At 40.6% G+C, this 25,228-nt stretch overlaps 1 protein-coding gene across 1 annotated transcript; it reads left to right on the forward strand.

Annotated features, from left to right (window-relative positions):
• The first annotated feature begins 2,445 nt into the window (after nt 1-2,445).
• Nucleotides 2,446-25,228, forward strand: PARP15 (poly(ADP-ribose) polymerase family member 15). Its single transcript, XM_015082295.3, is given in 9 exon segments — nt 2,446-3,601; nt 3,604-3,697; nt 6,317-6,466; nt 9,579-9,641; nt 12,738-12,905; nt 15,707-15,913; nt 19,993-20,126; nt 23,310-23,484; nt 23,796-25,228. Coding segments are annotated over 9 exon segments (1,335 nt in total). The 5' UTR covers nt 2,446-3,547; the 3' UTR covers nt 24,086-25,228.

The following is a 25,228-nucleotide window of genomic DNA, read 5'->3' on the forward strand; positions in this document are numbered from 1 at the left end:
CCCATGGACTGTAAGACCATGACCTGAGCTGAAATCAAGAGTCAGATGCTTAACCAACCTCCCTGTGGAAGGCTCACTAACTTTTCCCTGCAGGAAGCTTCTCAGGTCCTGAAATTAGTTTATGTTAACTAACCTCATACAAGACTGAGGTGGACCCATGATAGTGAGAAATATAACTGTTATGTGGCCCAAAGACATATACACCTTTTAATTTACAATGAAGAAGAGCTCCCAAGGAACCAGAATACTCAAAATCCACACGAGCAAAGCATTCTGCCCTCTAAATTTGAATACAAAATAGGAATAAATAGAATTGGATGAATTGAATATTTAACATCTGTTGGCATCAGGTCATGACCCCATCTCACCAAGGGGATGGCCTCAGCAAGCTTTGGAGATCCTCATACCCCTGGAATGGCTTGAGTGGACACTGCCTACCTTCACTTCAATGACCTTCCTTTGTTTAGGCCTTTGTTAGACCTTTTTTAGGCCTTTGTTAGACCAGAATCTGCACCCCCTCCCTGCCCTCGCCCTTCAGATGGACCCATTCTTTCTTTAGGTATGTTAATCAAGTCAAAACAATTACTCTCAGTTCCTGCCAGCCTAAAACATACTCTTTCTTCCTCAGTGGTCTCTTTCAGAGTTCTGTTTTTGTTTCCATCTGTCTAGCTATCTTTCTGTTTCCGCTTCTACCTTTCATTCTGACTCTCCTTTCTGTTTGCTCATTTTCATAGCCCTACTCTGACTCATCATATGTTAACTTAACAGTAGTGGGTGATATATTTCCTTAATTTCTAAGTTTTGGGGCTCACCCCATTACAATATCTAAGTACTAACAACAGATTGTAAGCCCCTTGAGGGTAGGGCTGGGAGGTCAGTATGATAGACAAACGTATCTTGTGCATTACCTCATAATACTTGGCAAGTCATAGGTGCTTAATAACTATGGATTGGAACTCTAACAAACATGTTGCTGTTTTCCTTAAGGCCGATGTCATTGTCAACACTGTTCCCATGAATCTTCAGCTTGGAGGAGGACCACTATCTCAGTCTCTTTTGCAGAAAGCTGGTCCAAAGCTCCAGGAAGAGTTATATGCCACCAGGCAGGGAACAGAGGAGAAAGTGGGTAGCATATTCCTGACAAGTGGCTGCAATCTGAACTGCAAAGCTGTGCTCCATGTCGTGGCACCAGGCTGGGATAATGGAGCAGGGTCTTCTCAGCAGGTAGAGAAAATCCTTAGTTCTCTGCTACATTGATAGCTCTGGTAATCTTCTGGCAGGATATAGATCTGTGGTTCTCAAGCAAAGTGAATTTATTCCCCAGGGGACATTTGGCTTGTTACATTGGCTACTGATAGCTAGGAAGTGGGGGCCAGGGATGCTGCTAAGCCTCCTACAAAGCATACATGAGCCTTCATAACACAGACTTTTCTGGCCCAGGTTGAGAAACCCTGGTATTGACTGAGCCTTGTCAATTTACTGAAATCTTTATTACATTCCATGAACAGTCCATCACAACTACCAGTTATTACAGTATAATTGACCTTGAAAGTAGTAACAATCCTTGGGGTTCTCCGAGAATGATATCTGAAAATTAGTGTAATGATCCTTCAGTATGACAGCGATGCAGCTAGAGCTGTGGTAAAGGATGAAGGGTCATTGCCCTTCTTTTGATGACTTCTCACCTCTATTCCCAGTTTAACTTCCACTTTCTTTTTTTTAGAATATAAAAGTAATACATGTACATTGGACAAAATACAGGAAGTACAAAGACAAAAATAAAAATTATAATCCAGCCATCTAGAGATAACTTTGGTGAAGATTTTATTGCAATCCCTTTGAATCAATTTTATTCATACTTATTTCTTAGTTGAGACTCCTTCCAAACATTTTTTTAGTCCTGCTTTTTTTTACTTAAACATTTCCCCGTGTTGTTAGAAACTCTTTATAAACATCGCTTTTAATTGCAACAAGACACCATTGTTTATGTGACCATTCCCATACTATTGAAACCTTCTTCCTGCATGAGTTAGAATCTCCCTGGAATGTCCTCTTCCCTCTTAGGTTCCCTTTCTGACACCCTAGACCCGGACAAAGCCAAGAATAGCAGAGAAGCCCTAGTCAGAGTTTTTGGAGCTGTAGCTCTCTCTATTTCTCACCAGCTTACGCCCTAACTTACAGAAATGTATTTTGTACATTTCAGATCATGGCAAATATAATCAAGAAATGTTTGACAACTATGGAAGAGTTATCTTTTTCATCAATCACATTTCCCATGATTGGAACAGGAAATTTGAGTTTTCCCAAAGCTACTTTTGCTGAACTAATCCTTTCAGAAGTGTTCAAATTTAGTAGCAGTGCATGGCTGAAAACCTTACAAGAAGTTCACTTTCTGATACATCCAGGTGATAACGAAATCCATCAGGTACGGTTACGTATCTCTTCTGGTCATTCGGGCAAGTGAACGTAAGTGCAGTCAGATGTCTTTGTAGATCTATAAATAATAATGTTTTCATTTCCCTGTCCATAAGTGTTGGTTACTGATAGGGAGTTGTCGTAAGACTTATAACACTGAGAACTCATACAATCCTTCCCAGATAGTTTAGCAAGAGGCAAGATAATTTGTACTTAATAAATTCTTAGGAAAAAGCAGAAAGCTATTGGCATAAAATTGGCCAAGGCATTTTAACACTGACTGAATGAAAGCTAAGTCATGGCTTTATTTATAGGGAAAAGACCAACTGAGAGAAACCTCAAGAATTTACGGTGTTGTTGGTGTTGTTGTTTTCGGACTAGAATATAGCCAGTCCATCCAAATCTATGAGGGTCTTAAGCTAGAAACATCAGTAGAGTATTCAGTAGTAGAGAAGCAGTCAAAGCACAGTTAGTAAGTACTTAACTCCTGACACCTGACCTTGTAAGGTGACATTCCTTGAGATGCACTCCTTAGCTGATTGGCCCACTCTGAGTACTGAAATCTGTTTTTCACTCTTGAAAAAGTTATATTGATTTTATATAAATTGTGCTTAGTTATAGCAAAAATGCAAACAATATGAAAGTACAAAGAAGAAAGTTACCGCTAGGTTTGCATTTCAATTGTGCCATTTAAAGGTTGAGTGAGGCAACCTCTCTGAATCTCAGTTTTATCATGTGTAGAGTGAATATGACAATAATGCCTTTTTGAGTTGATGCGGGAATTAAGAAAAGATGTATTTGAAATGTTCTGCATGGTGTCTAGCATATAGCAAGCATCAAAACTGGTTGCAGAAGTAGTTATTATTATCTTTTTGTTACCTGACTTTAAGGGCTATTGCTATAAACTACTAACATGAGTACTTTAAAAAGATATCAAATATAGTGTTCTTTTCTAAGTTCTTAGTTATTCTCAGGTATCTGAGAATTGTGGGCTTTCCTTGAAATAAACTAAATCAGCACTGATATATACTGCGAAAATTCCTAGGTTGAACTGTAATCCTTTAATTAAAAAGTCTCTGGGTAAGTGGAAATCTAGGGAGAACTATTGTTCCTAAATGATGTTTGGTGATCAATGCTCCAAAGAATTGGATTAATATTTTTACAGAATATTGTTGTAGTCGGTAACTATATTTCTATTTCCAGGCATTTTTAGATGAATTCACTAAATGGTCAAGAGGAAATCCTGACAAGGACAGGATTCTCATGGCTGGAGATGGCCAAGGTCTGGCAAAGTTGTTCTGCTGAGGAAATTACTTCCCTCTGCTTCGTAGCTCTTCAGTGGTAGCTTAAGGCCAACAGAAGGAGACAAAGCTAATTCACATGAGGAACAAATCAGTGATGGAGAGGGTATTAGAGCATGTGTTAGAGCATGTTCTGTTGTCTGAGCACACAAAGAATAAATCACACAGACCCTGTGCTGTGCACCCCAGCAAACTCTAAGCCTAGGGTGGGTGTTGGTCTGGTGAGGCCAAAGAAAAGATACACCAACTGAGACATAGCTTTACTGGGGAAACTTATGTACAGGGAGTCCGGGAGTGGCTGACGGGATAAAGGCTCTGCTGCTGGGATCTATATGCAGCAAGTTTTCATATCACAGCAACTTACCCTAGCAACTATCAGTGGCCCTTCCCCTCCTTGTGTGGCCAGCATTTCCAAGGAGATCAAGGCCTGACACTTGGACACTCTTCATTATAAGAGGACATTCAGGGTTGGCCAACCCCCCACAACCAGCCCCTGGCCTTGAACACTGAACAACATGCTCTTCTGCACATTCTGCCTGATGGGAATGTAGAGGGAGGACAGGATCTCTACATATTCAAGATAGTGATTAACAGGGCCATTCAGGGGATGCTTGCACAAACCAGCTATCCAGCATGTACCATAAGGATACGAACCAAATCCCTGGTAATGAGGCCAGGGTTTCTAAGGTATGATAATTAAAGATAACTGAAGATGGAGGAACAAGACAGAGGCCAGTGTTGGGACTGGCGACCGCTCCGTGGCTTCCTTGATCATCCCTGTGTGCTGCTTCACCCGCGGCAAAATCCTCACACCAAGTGGGAGGCCTACCTGGGGCTGCTGCGGGCATAGTACGCTGAGGGGGATGCCCTGGATGTGCTGGCCTGAAGCACTGCTCTTGCCTCTACGTGCTGTTGGCGCACATGTATGTGATAAGAGGCCGTGCCCCTGGAGAAGTGAATGTGCTGGAGCCTGCCTTGCCTAGAGTTCATTCCACTGAGGTGTGGGTAGCTGGGAGCAGGACCTGCCCACAGCCTCCTGGGCCTGTGTCCTCCCACTCTGAAGGACTCATCCAGTAAAGGCCTTTGAAGAACCACACACATGCATACATAACTAAAATACATACGACACCCTAAACTTCACTGATTGCTTTCATATATTTTTTTAAAGTTTTCTTATGTTTATTTATTTATTTTGAGAGAGAGAGATGAGTGGGGAGAGGGGCAGAGAGAGAGAGAGAGAGATTGAGAATCCCAAGCAGGTTCTGCGCTGTCAGCACAGAGCCAGATGTGGGGCTTGATCTCACAAACCGTGAGATCATGACCTGAGCTGAAATCAGGAGTCAAAGGCTTAGCCAACTCAGCCACCTGGTGCCCCTTCATATATATTATTTAATCTACACAATGGCTGCCTGGGCAGGTGGTTCTGTTGCCACTGTGTCATATTGAAGGGGAGACCTGAAGAGCTTAAGGGATGAGTATAAATGGCGCAGCTAAGTTGTAAAGCCTCAGAGTGTAGAGTGGACGGTGATGTGCCAACACAGTCAAGGTAATTTCCTCCAAGCAGCCTCGATATGGCTACCCCAGGGAGATGTGAGGCAACAGGAAAAGCTCATGTTTGGAGATAGTGAGCTGTTGTTGAACATGAGACAAATGACCTAGCCACTGAGACCATTTCCATTTCTATAAAATGGTAATAAAGGAATCACTGGAGGTACACACTTTCATTCACCAGATGAATAAATTCTTGAGACTGAATATGTAGCATGGGACTAAGGTTAATAATAATGTTTCATACTCTTTTAAATCAATTTTTTTTAAGTTTATTTATTTTGAGAAACAGAGCAAGTGAGGGAGGGGCAGATAGGGAGAGAGAGAGAATCCCAAGCAGGCTCTGTGCTGACAGCAAGGAGCCTGATGTAGGGCTTGGACTCATGAACGGTGAGATCATGACCTGAGCCAAAACCAAGAGTTGGCCACTTAACAGGACCACCCAGGCACCCCTAATGTTTCATATTTTTGAAGTTTACTAAGAGAGTAGATCTCAGGTGTTCTCACCTCTCCCGCATGCATGTGCACACACTCACCCACACACACAAAGTGTGAGGCGATGGGTATGTTACCAGCTCAGTTGGATAATCATCTCACAATGTACGTGAATGTCAAAACGTCACATTGTACACATTAAATACTTACAATTTTTATTTGTCAATCATACTTCATAAAAGCTGAAAAAAAGTCCCCAAGAGGTGTAGGGATGACACAAGGGAGCATTTTGCCCTCTATCCTTCCTCTTGCCTTTCTTATAATGTTACAGCAACTTTTGCAGACTGGCAGATGGACCAATCAGATGTTTCTGCCTCATCCTATTTAACTCAGAAAATGATACTCCTACTGCTACAAAACATTATTTTCTAATTTCCTCAAAACAAACAAACAAACAAACAAACAAACAAACAAAAAACCCAGCAGCTTAACAGGCTGGGAGGCATGTTACTGTTTGGGTTTATATAGGAGAAAGAAAGAGGACTGGGAAGAGAATAAGGCCCCATTCTTTTTGTTCTTTCTCCAGCCACTCTTTCATTTGCTTGCTTGCTTTTCAGGAATCTTCAAGACTGTCTCCAACCCTGGGTTCACAGCATATGAAATGAAAATCGGTGCAGTTACTTTCCAGATTGCTACTGGAGATATTACCAAAGAAAAGGCAGATGTGATTGTAAACTCAACAACAAGGACATTTAATCTGAAATCAGGTATTTTATTTAAGCAATGTAGTTGACTGTAACTATTAAGATGACTCGCGTCTGGGAGGGAAATTGTGGCTAATGTTGCCTCAGTAGATGGAGCATATAGCAGAACATAGGTAAGCCCTGGAATTAGAAAGACCTGGGTTTGAATCCCTACTATGCCTCTTACCATTGTGTGGCCTTGGAAATATCATTTAACCTCTCTGAGCCTCAGTTTCTCTGCCTGTCAGATGTTGATTTCCCACAGGAGGATTAGACAGGGTGTAACCATGTAAAGGTGAGGTGTAACTGACACGTCAGATTTAGTCTCTGTTAGCTCTCGTCCCCACTTTAGCCCTATCAAAATGCCACATTTCTAATTTAATAAGTTGAAGTTCTATTTTTATTTTCCCTTTTTAAGAAAGTTTTATTTATTTTTTAATTTTTTTTAATGTTTATTTCAGAGACAGAGAGAGACAGAGTGCAAGCAGGGGGTGAAGGTATAGTGAGAGAGGGAGACACAGAATCTGAAACACGCTTCAGGCTCTGAGCTGTCAGCACAGAGCCCGACGTGGGGCTTGAACTCACGAACTGTGAGATCATGACCTGAGCCAAAGTCAGATGCTTAACCGACTGAGCCACCCAGGTGCCCCTTTTATTTCTCTTTTTATGTAACTCAGTGGGCACTCATATCTCACCTCTTGTAACTCTTCCCTTCTCTATGTCACACTGATCCAGAAATGAAACTCAGCCTTTTCTTGATTTTTCCTGGAATATCTGACCACCTCCATTGATGTAACACCTCTGAGCATGCCCTCTCCACGTCTATTTGTTTATAACTTACATACATATAAGCTTATGTTAATATATTTTTAATACAAAGCATTAAATTTGAGATTAAAAGGGTAAGATAATACATAAATAGAAATAGAAGTTTAAACATTTTCGAAACTGCAAAATATCATGGAACTTACTATGTGGAAGTGAATATGTAGAATATCCATCCAATGTATTGGTCATTCAAAATGCAGACATAAAGAACATTCAGTTATGTGAAACATGGTAAATTGAACATATGCATTTGTTCCTGCTTCCTTGGAAAATTCTATTGAAGCAACAGTAAAGGAGGGGCGCCTGGGTGGCTCAGTAGGTTGAACGTCCGACTCTTGATTTTGGCTCAGGTCATGATCTCACAGTTCGTGGGACTGGACCCCATGTTGGGCCCTATGCTGACAGTGAGGAGCCTGCTTGGGACATTCTCTTTCTCTTTTCTCTCTCTCTTTCTCTCTCTCTCTCTCAAAATAAATAAATATAAACTTTAAAAAAAAGCATCAGTAAAGGAAATAAAAGGGCATAAACCCACAAGGAAAGGGAGAGTCAGAGGGAGACCAATAATGAACAAAAGACAACAATGTACTTTTAGAATATGAGAAGCAGAGTGGTGAAAGCTTAGCATCAGCAGGAGAGAATGGTAGACCCTAGAGACACAAGAGTTGGAGGCAGCAGGTACCTGGGAAGGCAGAGGACAAGTAAAGAGATGAAAACAGAATTGATACAATTCTGGGGTGCCTGGGTGGCTCAGTCAGTTGGACGTCTGACTTCAGCTCAGGTCACGATATCACGGTTTGTGGGTTTGAGCCCCGCATCGGGCTCGGTGCTAACACCTCAGAACCTGGAGCCTGCTTCCGATTCTGTGTCTCCTTCTCTCTCTGTCCCTCCCCCACTTGTACTCTGTCTCTCTCTGTGTCTCAAAAATAAATAAATGTAAAAAAAAAAATTAAAAAAAAAAAGAATTGGTGCAATTCTGTATGAGTAGCACTCACATCCTTCATTCTATCCTCCATCCATCCGATGCACCAGTAACTTCCCTTGCTCTTCCTTGGCCAGAGATGGGAGGTTTATTCTCTGGAGAAACAGAACCAGAGAGATTCTGGACTTAGAGCAGGACGCACAGGTGAGATGAAAGGGGGAGCTGGATAGTATTCAAGTGAAAGTTTCTGTACTGAACCGTGAATGCCCAGCCCCTGTCCTTGTGGGGCTCCCAGAACAGCACACCGGCTTCTGCCCTCCAAGACATGAGATCGGCGGAGCCTTCTGGGGAGAAACCGGCTGCCTTAAAGCCTAGTATTTACTTCCTGCTTACCTTACACTAAAGCCTACTAGTCAGCAAGCGTCGTTTACATGGTCCTCCCAAACTCACTCTTAAACATCTTAAAATGGACTGGTGAAGATCATCTGACATTTGAAGAACACCTCCATTATTGCAAAGTCAGAGACCCACACATACTAAGAAAAAAGGAATTTTTAAAAAAGAGACAATTCATAATGCACACACAGAATCAAAGAGACACAGTAGATAGATAGAGGATAGAAGATAGATCGTTAAAATGATAAAATAACTGATAATTATTCAATGCTTTCTGTGTGCCAGATTCCATGCTAAGCATTTTGTATGCATTGCCTCTTTTAATGTTCAAATAACTCTGTGAGGGAAGTACTGTGCTAGCCTCTGTATTAACTGGTGAGAAAGTGACTAGTCACATATTAGCTGGTAAATGGTGGAGGCAACTCTAACAGTCTGTCAAAATGCATAGTCTGTGTTTTCAGCCATTCAACTCGGCTGTCATTAGTGGTGACCAAAGCGGTGAAGCCACAACCTTGACTGGAAGATTCACTGGCCTGAAGGCAGCTGCCTACCTGTGAAAAACAAAGCTAAACAAAACAAAAAATTAAAACCAAAAAGCTTATGCAAAATGCTCAGTTTTATTTTGGTTTTGAGATCCATGCTTCCCATTAGCATCAGAACTTTCATTTTTATATTTTTCAATTTTATCAGATAGTAAGGGTAGAATGCAAACAATTTCACATAACCGCAGAACTATCCCTGTACAAATGGAGCCTGTAAAGCTGCAGACACAGGAGACTGTCGGCTGTTGGGCAGCGCCATCATGCTGCAGCTCAGATTGTTTATTGATCAGCTACTGAATGAAGGTTGCTATTGAAAAGGTGGGTTTTTCTGTGGGGGGTATCCATGAATTACACACCAAGGGGCGAGCTGAATAAAAGTCTAAGGTACAAAAGCTACAGTCTTGTATTGGATTTTAACTAATGCTTTTTACCACTAACATGTCTTATTTAGGGGTGTCAAAAGCAGTTTTGGAAGGTGCCGGACCAGCTGTGGAAAGTGAATGTGCTGTACGAGGTATGGTCACATGTTACTTTTGGCTACAATCTACTGCAAATTAGAGGGCTGAGTACTCTAATAGGACCTACGGGAGGAGTGTTGAGTGCTTTGGAAAAAGGTCGATTCCCTGGGAGAGCAGATACAGGTGGTGTAACTGTGGCCGTGTGGAAGACGTCCTTTCTCCCACCATCTCACCTGTCTCTTCCTGACTATTAAAAAGAACTGGGTCCCAACGGTCCAGGCTCAACGGTTTACTGAGGGCTCCTGGGCATGCCATCTAATCTGTCAGAGCTTTGTTTCTCTCATCTGTAAGATGACTCTACTAAGGAGGGGTATGGTAATGGCTGGCTCACACGTGGTTGTGAGGATCAGGACAATGAGTGTGAAAAGTTACGTAAACTGTAAGTGCTGTATAAATTATCTTTCAGTTTTCCCAACCCTGTTCTACTTCCTATAGCGCCACATCTACTTGCTGTGAAGAAATGTGGAGCCTGGGTGGGTCTGAGGTGTTTTCTGACCCCAACCAATTCTCCAATTCTAATACTATGTACCTGTAGAGTTAGCATTGGATCCCTCAGGGTAAAGGGCTCAGTCCCACAAGACTCCCCCCTTTCAGACACCAGTCGCCAGTCCTAGGGGCTACCTGTACTTCTCACTCATCCTCTATAAATTCACGCATTCACAAAACCCCCTTCTCAGGTCTGGCGGTACCCTAGAATGACTCATAGAACTCAAGAAAACACTATTTTTTTTTTTTACATTTACCAGTTTATTATAAAGGATACAACTCAGGAACAGCCAAATGGAAGAGATGCAAAGGGGAAAGCATATGGGAAGGGACGCAGAGCTTCCCTGCCCTCTTCAGATGCACCACCCTCCCGGTACCCAGATGTGTTTATCAACCCGGAAATTCCCCAATCCTGTTTTTTTAGCAGTTTTTATGGAGGTTTCGTTATGTGGTCACAATTAGTTAAATCATTGTGTTTTTGATGGAGGTCTGCAAAGGTCAGAGGGTGGGACTCTGACCATGGCTTGGTCTTTCTGAAGACCAGCCCCCATTCTGAAGCTATCTAGCCTCACAACCCTCAAGAGTCCTTTCATTTGCTTACAAAAGACTTATTACTCAGGAGATTCCAAAGTGTTCAAGGAACTCTGAGCCAAGAACCATGAACAAAGATCAAATATTTGTTTTTTTATTATACCACAGTGGGGAACCTGTAAAAGTGATGCTAAACTATTTATCCTTCAAAGTCAGGACTCATGTCTTGCCAAGGAGACTATCAGCTACGAGCGTGATTTTAAAAATCACAAGGTCTCATGTTTGACAAACAGTCCCACAACTGACTTGCTTTTGTGCCTCAAAGTTCTATCTTGATAGCTCTCCTCTGATTAAGATGTTTTCTCTGGAATGAATGTATTCCTGGAGAGGGGTCAGAGGAAGGGAATACTGACCACTAACATGAGGATGTTAGCAGGAATTTGTGGGTTGGAAAAGCTAGCTGTACCTTGGAAGGCAGAAGCAGAGAACGAAGCAGGGTATCGAACAAGCTGGAAACCGAGGCTGCCTGGGATGGGACAGCCATTGGGACACCCGAGGGGCAGCAGCGAGTGCCTGGGCAGGGCGGGGTGGGCCCACTCTCCTCCTCCTGTATTTGCCAGAGGCCCGCCTTCCACAGGTACTTACTCAGTGCCTTAAAACAAGCTCTGGTGATTTCCATGTGTTCAAGAGCTCTCAGGGTGGAGAGAGAGGGAGGAGTTTTCATCCATTCACACCTCCACACCAATGAATACATTGCTTTTATCTCCTAGAAAAATTAATCTAGCTAAATGAGCACATAAATTGCTCTTCTGGACAGCAGCTTGGGGGTTAAGAGCTCTGGACACTGACTGCTTGGGTTCAAATCCCAGGCAACCTTTGCTATGGACCTTACTTCTCTGAGCCTCTGTTTAACCTGTGAAATGGAGAAAACAGTACCCACCTGATAGCCTTGTTTTGAGGACTGAGTGGATTAATGCAGGTACAGTGCTTTTGAAAAGCACCCCAAATATCAACAATATAGTTGTTGAGTAAAAGAATCCTGCACATCAGTCAGAATGGCTAAAGTTAACAACTCAGGCAACAACAGATGTTGGTGAGAATGCAGAGAAAGGGGAACTCTTTTGCGCTGCTGGTGGGAATACAAACTGGTGCAGCCACTCTGGAAACCAGTATGGAGGTTTCTCAAGAAATTAAAACTAGAACTACCCTACGACCCAGCAATTGCACTACTGGGTATTTATCCAAAGGAGACAGGTGTGCTGTTTTGAAGGGACACATGCACTCCAATATTTATAGCAGTGCTATCAACAATAGCCAAAGTATGGAAAGAGCCCAAATGTCCATCAACGGATGAATGGATAAAGAAGATGTGGTGTGTGTGTGTGTGTGTGTGTGTGTGTGTGTGTGTGTGTATATATATATAATGGAGTATTACTCAGTAATCAGAAAAAAAAAAAGAAATATTGCCATTTGCAACAATGTGGATGGAACTGGAGGTTATTATGCTAAGCGAAATTAGTCAGAAAAAGACAAGTTTCATATGACTTCACACATATGAGGAATTTGAGATACTAAACAGATGAACATAAGGGAAGAGAAGCAAAAATAATATAAAACAGGGCTGGGGACAAAACATAAAAGACTCTTAAATACAGAGAACAAACTGAGGGTTGCTGGAGGGGTTGTGGGTGGGGGATGGGCTAAATGGGTAAGGGGCATTAAGGAAGACACTTGTTGGGATGAGCACTGGGCGTTATACACAGGGGATGAATCACTGGAATCTACGGGAAATCATTATTGCACTATATGTTAACTAACTTGGATATAAATTTAAGACTAAAAATAAATTTAAAAATAATAATAATAAGGGGAGGGGGGGGGGGGAAGAATCCTGATTGTAAAGAAAATGAGCCTGTCACAGTCCCAGTGAGGGAAACCAGCTAGATGGAGGGAGGCTGGACTTGGTCAGGAATCGTCACGGCTTTTCTGAGTTCAGCTGTTTTCATTTCTCAGTGGTCATCGTGTTGCTTCCTGTAAGTAATGTGCTATGTGTTTCCTTCTTTGTTTTGTTCCAGCTGTACAGCCTCACAGAGATTTTATAATTACACAAGGTGGATACTTAATGTGCAAGATAATAATTCATGTTCTTGGGGAAAATGATGTCAGAAAAACGGTTTCCACTGTTCTGGAAGAGTGTGAGCAGAGGAAGTACACTTCTGTTTCCTTTCCAGCCATCGGAACAGGTTTGCAGCCTCTCATCACTCAGAGATTCTGAATAATCCAGATTCCTTTAGACTTAGGCTCACTGTTTATGAACTCCATGCTGAGTCCAGGCAGTGATAGTGATATTAAACCAGAGTAGGCAAACCTTCAGACCCTGAGGGCCATCTATGGGGCCTATGCCTCTCTCATACATCTTTGTCCTTAATTGTATGTTCCCTAAGTATCTTTCCATGTTTGGTCCTTAACTTCATGGTTTTCTTATTGTTCATTTTTTTTTTCCTTTGGGGGATTTATTTGTTCTTATTATATCAGTTGCCTTTTCTGCACTTACTCTCAGATCAGCGTTTCTCCTTCTCCCAGATCTCCTCTGGGAGATTTCTGTTACCAGAAACTTTATATCAGAATCCAGATTCAACATCATCATCACCCCTTGCAAACAGCCACTTTTCTTGAGTTGCATCATTTCCTGGTTTCCTCCTGCAGGGGTGCCATGATGCCCCCAGCTGTTCTGTACCCTGCTTCTTTGTGCCCCCAGACCACACAGTCAGCACATTCTACTAAATCTTCCAGGGGTTGTTCTGTTTCAGGCTTCCTGTTTATTTCCAAAGCCTTAATACCTCCCGTATTGGGTTTACAGCAGCATCTCTCACTGGCTCCTCATTGGCACATTCACTAGATTGCAATGCTCTTTCCCAGGCCCACTGCAAATTCCTAGGGATAAAATCAGTGAATAGGATGCAGTCGCCATCCTTTAAGCAACAAGTTCAGGTCCGTCCTGCTCACAGTTTTGAGGAACACTTTCCTCCCCCATCTCTATCATAGCATACAGTAATTTCTTCTCAGTTGAAGGTGATGCTAATGACCCACCCCATGATTCATTCGTGCCCAATTACACAGGTTATTTATTTATTTAAAAAATTGTTAACATTTATTTATTTTTGAGAGAGAGAGAGAGAGAGAGAGAGAGAGAGAGAGAGAGAGAGGCAGAGAGCAAGGGAGACACAGAATCCTAGGCAGGCTCCAGGCTCTGAGCTGTCAGCACAGAGCCTGACGTGGGGCGGACTCATGGACTGTGAGATCATGACCTGAGCTGAAGTCAGAAGCTTAACTGACCCAGCCACCCAGGTGCCCCTACACAGGCTTTTTATAATGGACTGAGAGGGCCCTAATGAAGCCATCACACGGTTATATGATTTAGTAAAGCTTCAGAAGTAAGGCATTTTAACCACTGTGGGTTAGGATCACCGTTTCTTCCCACTTTGACTCCTCAGACTTTTCCTGGCACTGGGCATTGGAGAGGCTGCGAGCATTTTTGGAATATAGTTAAGGAAAGTTGACTTGAGAATATGATTTTCAACACTTTAAAATTTATACTTTATTGTGATTTCTTTTTTTTAGTCTAAATATCACTATATAAGTGAATATGCATATAGCATAATTTTATATTTTTATTTTGTTTTGTTTTGTTTTCCAAGATGTATAAGTTTCAAATCCTACAAAACCTGGACCCACCCCTGACTCCTAGTTTTCCCATCTTGAAGATAAGAACTTGAAGTATTAAAGCACAAGATCATATAGCTAGTGAGCAGTGTAACTAGGCTCAAATCCAGGAAATCTGGTCTTTACATTGCAACCATTACATTTTTTTTATGTTATGTGGGTTTTGTTACCATTTTGCCCTTTATTACTATATTCTTAGCTGCCACATCCTTATGTCTCTTAGCTATTACCTTCTATTATCATCACAATTTTACAGATGAGCAAACTGAAGTTTGGAGGTGTTGTGGGCTGAGTTATGTTCCCCTGGCCAAATTCATATGTTGAAGCCCTAACCTCTGTACCTGACTGTATTTGGAGATAGGGTCTTTCAAGAGGTAATTAAGTTAAAGTGAGGTCATCAGGGTTCTCCCTCATCCAATATGACTCGTGTCCTTGTTAGGAAATTAGAGCACCCATAGGTACAGAGGGAAGACCACGTGAAGACATAGGGAGAAGACCACCATCTACAAGCCTCAGAGAGAAGCCTCAGAGAAACCAATTTTTCCAGCACCTTGATATCAGACTTCTAGCCTCCAGAATTGTGAGAAAATACATTTCTGTTGCTTAAGCCACCAGTCATGGCAATTTGTTATGGCATCCGTAGCAAACTAATGTAAGAGGGATCAAATGACTTCCACAAGATCACACAGCTAATCAGTGGAGAACCAGGGCATAAACCCAGATCTTCTGCACCCAAATCACCTGTTCCTTTCTCTGTGCTTCCAAAGCCCTTTAGTCAGAGACCACCAGGAGCACGCATCTCACCAAGGGGTTGTTAAGGAATCATTGAGGGATGTGAGCTTGTGTTGGGTGACTTTCTGGCAGTCTAGGGTAAGTGGGCTTTTGCTCTGGATTGGATACTTGAAGGAAGCAGACATAGTTCTATGACTGGGTATCTTACCTGGAACAGGAGAAAGTGTGGCTGAAGCCATGATTATAAATGAGGCAGCACTTGCTCATATTAGTCAAGATGGAGAGTGTTTGGCCATTTTTGTGATTTGGGTGGTGTTCATGTTTTTATCTGTGGTCAGACATGATTATTCAGCGGTGGTTTTTGACTTGACTCATCACAGCCACAGAGTGGTTACATTTGATGCTGTTCTATGAAGTTGTTTGAGTTCAGCCAGAGAACGCCAACACCCAGCTATGAGCGCCAGATCTGTCCTGGCTGTTAGGGGCTGCGTTCTTTCTTGGCACCAAAAACTGCATCTGCCAAATATTATCACTTGACTAACACCAGCTAAAGCTTCTTTTTGTCATCTAAAATTTTTTTCTTTTTCAGGCAACGCCAGAAAAAACCCAGTCATAGTTGCTGATGACATGATCAGTGCTATTGTAGACTTCGCCTGGAAACATTCCACGCCATCATTAAAAAAAGTTAAAGTTGTCATCTTTCTGTCTGAACTGCTAAATGTATTCTACGACAACATGAAAAAGAGAGAAAATTCTGTATCACCCGTCTTTCAGTCCACATTCTTCGAGACTGCATGTAAGATGTTCTTCTTTAAAAAGATCATGTGGTTCTCTCTCATATCACTTAGCAAATGTTTAGATATTAATGCTCAGTGTTTTATCAGTTTTAGGATTTTACAGACAGCCTCCTATAATATGTGGGAAAAGTGCACGAACTATGGAACGCAGCCTCCTGTCAGCTGATTATTCTTCTGCGGGGCAAAATTACTCCTGGGGAAACAGGAATAGCAAAGGAACAGGAAGAGGATAGAAGTGAGAAAGCAGGAAGAGGAGGATAGGCTTTGAAAATCCTAGCTAGTTGTCTCATTATATACTTATTGATTAGTGTTACTCTCAGTGTCCCTTGTAGCTGTGAACAAGTGGACCAATACTGGTTTATTGATTATCCACCACCAGACAAGTTAGCCTGGGAATAGAAGCAGATGCAAGAAGAGAGTGGTCAGGGTCATTTGGTTGTGCTACTTCATGAGCAGGCAGATTCCCAGCTGCTTCTCTGTAGGGTGTGTGTGTATGCATTATGCTTAAGTATCTGTGTTGACCTGCCCCTCTGTCCCCCATTTTGTGGCTTCTGTACTGCCTAGAAAAACAGCCTCCTCTTGCAATCACTGTTTTTGTTTATTTGGAGCACTCACTCATAAGAGCACTGTGAGTTTCACTAGTGATGAAATGTACCTGTCATCAGGAGCCTCCCTAAACTGGAAATTGTTGTCTGACACTACCAGTAGGAATTTCAGTGCTCTCTACACCTATTTTCTTTTTTTTTTTTAATTTTTAAATGTTTATTTATTTTTGAGAGAGAGACAGAGCATTGGTGGGGGAGGGGCAGAGACAGAGAGGGAGACACAGAATCTGAAACAGGCTCCAGGCTCTGAGCTGTCAGCACAGATCCCAATGCGGGGCTCGAACTTGGGAACTGGAGACGGTGAGATCATGACTTGAGCCAAAGTCGGACACTTAACCGACTGAGCCGCCCAGGCACCCCTACACCTATTTTCTGACAACTGTTCTTCTCAATGTGCCTCCACATACAGCATATGTAAGAGTTACACACACACACACACACGCATGCACTAAACAGAAATGAAAATAATAGTTGGATCTGTTAATACTCTTGTAATAGCAAATAATAGAAAATCCAATTTAAACTGGCTTATGCAAAAAAATGGAATTAGTTGGCTCACATGACTATAAAGTTGACTCATACCTGGCTTCAGATCCAGTTTTATCCAGGTACTCATATTATATAATCTAGACCCTGACTTTATTCATCTCTCACTCTCTTGTCAGCTGTGTTGTCTTTAGGCTTAGGTTTCACATGGTGAAAAATGGCTGCTAGCAGCTTCAGGCTCATATCCCTATATGGTCAGGTCCAACAGGAAAGAGTATATCCTGTGGCAATATATACTTATCATCAGGAACATGATGCCTGGGAACAGAGGTGTTCACATATAGCTGAAATTCTGATTGAATCAGCTTAGGTAATGATTGCAGCGAGGGAACTGGAATTACACTAATTAGCAATACAGAGTCTATATGCTCTATACTTGAACTGAAAGGGATCACTCTCCGAAGCAATGGGGAAGGGTTGTTCACCAAAGGAAATTCAGGATGCTTTTATCAGAAGAAGGGGAAAAGGCTGCTGGATAGTTAAAAATTATAATACCTACTAGAGTATCTAGGGATTTATAAATTAACATGCCCCCCACTTTGGTCTTTGTAGAGGAAAATTTGTACTTAAATATAAGAGAAATAAGTCATTATCAGTAAAGTAAAAAATTAAGAGAAACTGGTTCATCCATTCCCTGCTTACACCGAGAATTTAAATTGACTTATGAAATTTACAAAATAGACACGAAAGTTAAAGAGACAAGCAAATAAAAGCTAACTAAAATGAGTAGACCAGTGACCCTATGGCACTTGGAGCAAAAACAAACAACAAAACTGCCTTACATAATCTTCGTTGTTAGATGAAAGTAATAATGCAGATAAAATGTCAGATAAAAGGAAGTTTGTTGGCAGACACACAAACTTGAATTTTAGTAAGAATTTATCATGTGGACTTCTTTAAAAAAGAATTTACAGAGGACAACTTTGAGTTGCATTTGAGCCGATGGTCCACAATTGCTTTTCCAATGCACATTAAAGCTTTGATTGATTCAGAGAGCTTTTACTGAGCACCAGCTGAATATCAGACACTAGAGACATGGACTTGAGAGTCGTGTAAGTAGGTGGGAGTTGAAGCCATTGAGTGTGGACTGGATTATCCATGGAGACTGTGAAGGTGGAGAGAGTAAAGGCTGAAAGCAGAGCCAGGATTCTTGGTGTATAATTCCACCTCCACCTGTGGAGAGGAAACTGAGGCAGGGTGCACAAGGAGAGGTGCGGGGGGGCATTTATCCCAAACATCAGGAATGGGAAAGTAGAGTGACATTTATCTTTTAAAAGAGATTTATAGGAAAAGCACTTGGGAAAGTGACTGGTGCATGGTAAACACTTAAAGAAAAAGAGCCATCGTGTTATTTCCCATGAAGCACTGGGCTGCAAGTCAATAGAACACAATTCTGTTCCTTCTTTGGATGGAGACCTTCCATGTAACAATGGATGTGTGAATATTCAGCCTTCCTGGGACTAGGTTTTCTCATCTCTAAATTGTCCAACCACAGTCATCTTTTGTCCACAGAGTAAGGTAGCACGGTTTGGTGTGGTTTAAGTGTGTGACTTAAGCTGTAGCTCTCCATAAGCTTTACTCCCTCTTTAATATACCTCTGGGATGTAGGAAAGATCAAGATTAATTGTTTTTTTGAGAATAATAACCATGTTAATAAAGGACTTGGCATTCCCTAAAAGTGCTTTCACACCCTTCATTATGTTTTAAATTTGAAACAATCCCATGAGGTGATAGAGCAGATTGTATCAGTTCCATTTTGCAAAAGAGAGCATGAAAATTCACTCAGAAGTGGTATTACTTGTTCCATGTCTTATGGCTGGTCACAGGTTGAGGCTGATCAGGTCTTCTGATTCCAAGCACTGGTATTTTCTGCTCTGCAAACTCATGACATGAAAGAAGAGAGAGCCCAAAGCTTGCTTGCTGTATTCAGAGAAAAGAATGTAGCAGGTCCAAGAGGACTCTAAGACCTAGGACTAGACATGATGAGGCCAAAAGATCTGGAGGGAGTGGACACTGGGAGAAAGGAAAGAATTTAATTTGCAGAAACAACACACTCTGTTGCTTAAGTATTTAAAGCAGAATTTGAAAAGAGCTTCTAGATTAGGGTTTGATGTTTCCTTTTGTCATCAGAACTTCATTCGCTGGATGGACTCGCTAAACAGGAAGAGAGTTCCTGGATTATTATATCTTTCACTAACAATGAGCAAATTCTGGCTTTGTTTGTAAGGAGAAATCCTTTGGCCTTTATCTGTGGTATTGTGCCATTTTCTGGCATTTTATTCTCTACTACAGTCTGTCCATATTTCTATTCATCAAGCCATCTCAGCAACTTGGTGTGTAGCCTCAATGTGTTAGAAGGTTCCGGAAGCCATTGGAAAGCAAAGGAAAATTTTGAGCATCATCATCTTATATGAAAGCTTTCACTTAGAATTTCCACTGTTTTCTTTATATAGTGCTTTCTCTATTTCGTGTAGAAGATAGGGTACAAAACAATGTGTTTTAAATAACTTTGGCAAGGTACATGTTTCAAAAGAAAAATAATAAAGGACCACGCTAAATAAACTGATAAATATGAAGACATCAATAAATCGGGTTTCATGTTTATAATCAGTTTCTTATGGAATTAATTGCACAGCGCTGTCTAGGAAAATTATAATTTCAAGCTATAGTGAACCTAAGTTTACCTAAATATTTTAGCTAGGCATTAATATATGTCATGTTAGTGTCAGAACCATTCATTTCATCTGTGTTTGACAAATTGAGGATGATAAAAGAAGCAACGATGAAATGTGTAGCTTTTTGTTTTGTTTTGTTTTTTCTCAAAGACCAGGATTAGATGAATGAGAAAAAAGAGCATAGGAAGTGCCCTGATTTTCAATGGTCCCTGGAAATGGATATTGTGTTTTCACCAAATGTTAACTTTCCAGATAATATTCCTGAACACTGGACTGACATGAATCAGCAGCTGTCCTGTGTGATCGAACTACAACCCGGACAGTCAGAATACGACACCGTAAAGGACAAGTTCTCTGAGACTTGTCTTTCCTACAAAATAGAGAAGGTAATATTGTGCCTAAAAAATTACTTCCTTCAAATATTGAAGAACTAACATCAAAGATATCTTTTTAAAATAACACTCTTCCTTCCTTTATGCCTTACTAGATTTATTTTAATTTGACTTACTCAAGCTCCTAGACTTCAAATCTCATGGTTCCTTCCTTAGCAGTAATGAAGAAGATTCCCAAAAGCGACATATATATGTTTGGATCCTTTCACTTAACAATTTACAAACAAACTCACTCAAACTGATTGAACAAGAAGAAATGTATTTGAAATTAATGGAAAGTCCAGAAGTAGGATGGTCTTTGGAACAGTTGAATCCAGTGACTCAGTGATGTCTTGGATCCAGTTTCTCTGGCTTTGTCACCTTCATCCGAAGGCTGGACTCCCTTCATAATTGTGGGATGGCTGCTGGTGGCAATCAGGGGGTCTCTATGTCCTCCATTCACATACCATGGAAGGGATACAGCCACTGGATAAGAGTCCCAGGCTTTGTGTTGAATGTACCACTACAGCTAGTCTGTGTTGGGAGAGTGCTATGTGCTGACTGGCTTATACCTGGGCTATCAGATGCCCTCATTGTGTGATCCCATCATGAGATTATCCAGATTGGTTAAACCCAATTAGGCTGCACCTGGGAGCTGTAAGTGAGGCCATCTCCACCCAATCAGGAGTTGCTGTACAATGGGAATGAAGTGGAATGGATGTTCAGATTCTCACAACATCCACTGTGCTGCATAAAAATTTTAGCCAGTACAGGAATTTATTAGGTCATTATCATACCATGTATGTCAGAGCAGGGTATGGAAATTGATATTTCCATCCTAGTCATTTAAAAATCTAGCTGCTACTTCCATACAGCAGCGTACTTAACCATATTATAGCACTTAAGAAATTGTGCTTTCATAAGCTTTCACATGCCTGACTGCTCCATTAGACAGTGGACTTCTTAAGGTAGGATCGCACGGTAGCTAGCATATTGTAGGACACAGTACCTACTAAATGAACTTAATTCCTGAGAAAGAAAGAGAATCAAAAGAGGGAGACTCTTGCAGAAAGGAGAGAATTTAAAGGAAGAGATGCTTCATTGATGTTAAAAGATGTTGAGAGTACAAGAACCTCGTTCAATTGTGTTTACCCAATATCTCCAACTTTCTTGGCTCTTATCCTTCTATCATATCCATTTTGAAACACCTCAACTTTGGATTAATTCCATAGCCTACTTTCTCTCCTGCTGCCCCTGGATAAAATCATTATTAATTCATGGTCCCCAACCTCTGCAGCACTGTCCGGGTGCCTGAAATTTTTATTGCTTCCTCCAGTCAACTCCCTCACTCATTCTCCATTGCAAAATTTCAACATCTCCTTGAGGTCTTCATCTGTCTCAAAAAAAACTTTCCCTCCTGCTTTTATTACTTGGCTTCTCCTCAACATCTGCTACAGGTTACCACTCCATTCTTCTAATTTATGTATTTGTTTTTAATTATTTACTGAAATTGAGGAATAACTGAAATATATTAGTTTCAAGTATATAACATGATTTGATATTTGTATATATTGCAAAATGATTACTACAATAAGTCTAGTTACCATCCATCATTATACATAGTTATGAAAATTTTTTTTTCTTGTGATGAGGACTTTTCAGATCTACTCTCTTAGCAACTTTCAAATATGCAATTCAGTATTATTAACATAGTCACCATTCTGAGCATTTCATCCCCATACTTATTTCTTTTATAACTAGAAATTTGTAAATTTTGGCCCTCTTCACTCATGTTGTCTATCCCCCCAGCCCCTGCCTCTGCCAACCATCAATCTATTTTCTGTATCTGTGAGCTTTGGTTTGTTTTTTGTGGGTTTTGTTTGTTTTAGATTCCACATGTAAGTGAAACCATATGGTATTTGTCTTTCTCTGTCTGACTTATTTCACCTAGCATAATGCCCTCAAGGTCTATGGCAAGATTTCATGCTTTTTAATGGCTGAATAGTATTCCTATTCCTATAGTATGAATTCCTATAGTATGAATTCCTATAGTATGAATTCCTATAGTATGAATATAGGAATCCTATATTCCTATAGTATGAATATATATATATATATATATATATATATATATATATATATATATATAGTATACTCCTATATATAGAATATACATATATAATGGAATTATATATATAATAGAATTATATACATATATATAATGGAATGCTATTATGGAAAAAAAAATATATATATCACATCTTCATTATCCATTCATCTATCAATGGACACTTAGGTTGATCCCATATTTTGACTGTTGTGAATAATGCTGAAGTGAACATGAGGGTGCACTCGATTCTTCTTGAACTCTCTTGTTTCTAGAACATCATTCTTTCAGATTTCCTCCTCTCTCCCTAGACCTAGATTATCTGGATCCTTTTCTTATGCTTTCATACTCCATGTGTATTCTCCTAACCCATCCCTTATCACTCTGGGAGGTAGTGATTTTTTTTTCTTGTGTTTCTCCGCCACTAGACTGAGGGCAGAGATCCAACAGTGCTTGATCCATAGTAGATGTTCAATAGATGATTACTGAATGTATGTTAATAAGTTCATTTTCTAGAAGGAAATAGAACTGTAGGGAATGATATTTTTAAAAAATTTTCAAGAAAGACAAAATTTCAAGGAGGGGATGATTTATGGTTTGAAATGTTATTGAAGGTCTAGAAAGAAATAGTCATTAGATTAGGCAGTTATGAGGTCATTTGTGACCATAATCAGAGCAATACAAGAAAACTGTTACTGGAAGAAGCCAATGGAATGGGTTTAGAGATCAGAGGGCGTTAAGGAAATCATTACTTGACAAATTTTTGAGTAGGAATTTGAATGTTAGTAAATCTCCAGGAATTCCAGGTAAACATTTTTATGTAAGTTATAAGTTCTGTTATCTAAAGTAGATAATAATCAGCACTATTACAAAGTACAGGTACTCTTAACCTAGCCTTTTTCTAAAGGTGGAAAGCTACCTATTCTCTGAATTTGCTGTTTATTTGCATTTTATTTTTCTTTTCCTTCTCATTTCCTTCCTCCAGTCCTCCTGCTTCTCCTCCAAATTGCTTTTTTAAAAATCCACAACAAACACAATATACTGAGCTCTAAAGTCATTTTCAAAATGTTTTGCTTTTTTGTCATTTGCAGATAGAGAGGATACAGAATATATGGCTCTGGAAGAGCTACCAGATAAAGAAAAAGCATATGGACATCAAGAATGGCCATACAGATAATGAGAGAGTCCTATATCATGGGACAGCTGCAGACTCAGTGCCATATGTCAATCAGCATGGCTTCAATCGCAGTTATGCTGGGAAGAATGGTAAGGAAGTGAGTAATCTGGCCAACCAGAATGAGGTGAATGATAGTTCTAGCGTTGACTATTCACACCCAAGCAGTGTAGAACCATATATGGCAGCCATATTGTCATTGTCAGGATAAGGCTCATTGTGTGTCACCAGAAAGGAGGATGGCAACCTTCTGAGGATAGATGGAGTAAATTTTAGAAATGATGAAAAGTGGTTTTGGTGGGCAAGAACTACATTAAAAAATTTTTGTGTCAGGTTTGGGCTTGGTTCTACATACTGTGATAATTTTATGTTCTGAGAAAGGCTTTTGTGTTTCTCTTTACAGCTGCAGCCTATGGAAAGGGAACTTATTTTGCTATTGATGCCAGTTATTCTGCTAATGATAAGTACTCCAGACCAGACAGCAATGGGAGAAAGCATATTTATGTTGTCCGAGTACTTACAGGAGTCTACACACTTGGATATGCAGGATTAGTTACCCCTCCATCAAAGAACCCTTACAATCCCACAGATCTGTTTGACTCTGTCACAGACAATGTACAACATCCAAGCCTATTTGTGGTGTTCTCTGATAATCAGGCTTACCCAGAATATCTCATAACTTTCAGGTGTTGAAAAATAGGGGTTGTTTTTTTTTTAATCTCAAAGAGATGATTTAGTCGTCTATTCATAAAAACAATTTATAGGGGTTTTGTCTTTGCCTTTGGCCTGTTTTTATAGATAAAAATCTGTCAGGTGCTAAAATGCTGAAAACAGCCTTTTAAAAATGATCTATTGAAATTTGTAGCATACCTCTCTTCAGAGCACATTGATGGGTGGAAGCTAAGAAATGTAGATGACACAATTATAGCTACAGCTATTTACAGACAGCAAGTCTGTAGGAAAACAAAGAGCACATTACTTTTTTTCTAGCAGAGAAGACATAAGATGAATCACTTTAAAACCAAGCTTTTGTCCTTACAGAACATGTTAAGACATCAAACTGTGTTGAGCTCAACTGTACTATTAAATGAATAGGCTCCTGTTGTGCATCTGTAATAACTGTGAATTTTGCCTCCTTAAGAATACTTATTAGCAATAGCTCAGCTTTTAATGACAGAATCAAAGAGTATTACCTCAAATCTGTTGTGGAACAAATCAGGCAAAAATGTGTTGTACCATTATCTAATGCTACATAACAAATTACTACAAAATTTAGTGGCTTTTTGGGTAAGGAATTCAGGCATGGCTTAGCTGGGTCATTCTAACTTAGGGTCTCTTGACTCAGGAAGTTGAGTCAAGATGTTGGCAGGGGATCTGAAGGCTTGACTTGGGATGGAAGATCTGCTTCTATGGTGAATCACTCAAATAGCTAGACAGCTTTTGCTGGTTGTTGGCAGGAGTCCTCTCCTCTCTAGACTGCTTGCAGCTGGTTTACTCTACAGTCAGCAATTCAGGAGAGAGAAAAGAAGAAGCCATGATACCTTTTATGATCTAGCCTCTGAAGTCATACTCCATCTTTTCTACAGTAACCTATTGGTTACATAGATCAGCTCATTCAGTGTAACAGGGAATTACTCAAGGGTATGGACACCAGTAGGCAGGGATCATTGGGGACCATCTTAGAGGCTGTATAAATGAGTGAATGACTAATACTTTGATAAAATGTTAGCAGTGAAAAGGACTCTAGAGGCCATCTAGGCCCACTGTCCTCTCATCTTTCTCTCTCACCTTCTCCTACTCCCAGGGCCAAAAGGCCTTTAGCCTCTGCTTGACTGC

Source organism: Acinonyx jubatus, chromosome C2 (assembly GCF_027475565.1).
Source record: "Acinonyx jubatus isolate Ajub_Pintada_27869175 chromosome C2, VMU_Ajub_asm_v1.0, whole genome shotgun sequence".
NCBI classification, from domain to species: Eukaryota; Metazoa; Chordata; class Mammalia; order Carnivora; family Felidae; genus Acinonyx; species Acinonyx jubatus.